This window comes from Nannospalax galili, unplaced genomic scaffold (genome assembly GCF_000622305.1).
Source record: "Nannospalax galili isolate Female #2095 unplaced genomic scaffold, S.galili_v1.0 Scaffold31813, whole genome shotgun sequence".
In the NCBI taxonomy this organism is placed as follows: domain Eukaryota; kingdom Metazoa; phylum Chordata; class Mammalia; order Rodentia; family Spalacidae; genus Nannospalax; species Nannospalax galili.
The window spans coordinates 1-1,013 of NW_008332075.1; the positions used below are offsets into that span (position 1 = coordinate 1).

Here is a 1,013-nt window from a genome sequence, read left to right on the forward strand (position 1 = left end):
AAGTATGTTTGAATGTATGAAATATTATCAGGCTGCATTTGTTAGCTTAGTGTAAAAGCTTTCCTAGTGACATCATGATGTATTTAAGGAGTGGCCGCAACATGATAATTCTGAGTATGTAAAGGGACCACGTCACAGGAAGGCTGCTGATGAGGAGTAAAAACACCTTATCCTTTTCCTACCTTGAAGCAACCATGGGTGCAAGGCTGCTCTGCTGTGTAGCCCTCCTTCTCCTGGGAGCAGGTGAATCCAGAGCACACAAGGAAAGCCCTTGTCCTGAGACTGTCCACCACACATTCCAGCCTTTGTTCTTATCAAGGTCCTTTCTGGGCTGTGTTCACCTCTTCTGCTTTTTTCTCTTCCAGGTTCCTTTGATGCTGTTATTCAGACTCCAAGACATCTGGTTAAAGGAAAAGGGCAGAAAGTAGAGATGAGTTGTACCCCTGAAAAAGGGCACAGTTTTGTCTGTTGGTATCAACAGAAGCACAATAAAGAATTAAATTTTTTGATTAGTTTTCAGAGTCAACAAGTTTTAGAACAAATAGACATGGTCAAGGAACGATTCTCAGCAAAATGTCACTCAAACTCACCCTGCAACCTGGAAATCCAGTCCTCTGAAGCAGGAGACTCAGCCCTGTACCTCTGTGCCAGCAGTCAGTCCACAGCAGGGTAACGCATATTTCTCTGGGTACACAAACCCACCATGGAGTCAACTCAGGAAGCAGGTGATGTTCTAGGTTGGAAGGAAGCAACAGAAATTAACTGGAGCCAGCGTAAACCACAGCAGAGTTCACGCAAGGCTAGAAGGTGTTTAGAAGTAATGGATGACAGACTGATAGTGCTGTAGCTGGTCCTAGGCCAGGCCTGGGGTGACTGTTCATCATATCACCTTTTTCTCTTCATTTGTCTGCCTGTGCCGTTCTCTCCACATCTACCATCTTTATCTTTTTACAGAGAACCTACACATCATGTGGATAAGATGGTCACCAAAGATCACTAATTCTCTTGGCATC

General features: G+C 44.4%; 1 gene segment (V, D, J or C); it reads left to right on the forward strand.

The window, feature by feature from the left end:
* Positions 1 to 72: 72 nt before the first annotated feature.
* On the forward strand, positions 73 to 689 carry LOC103729180. The segment is given in 2 exon segments: positions 73 to 243; positions 366 to 683. Coding segments are annotated over 2 exon segments (402 nt in total).
* The last annotated feature ends 324 nt before the right edge of the window (positions 690 to 1,013 follow it).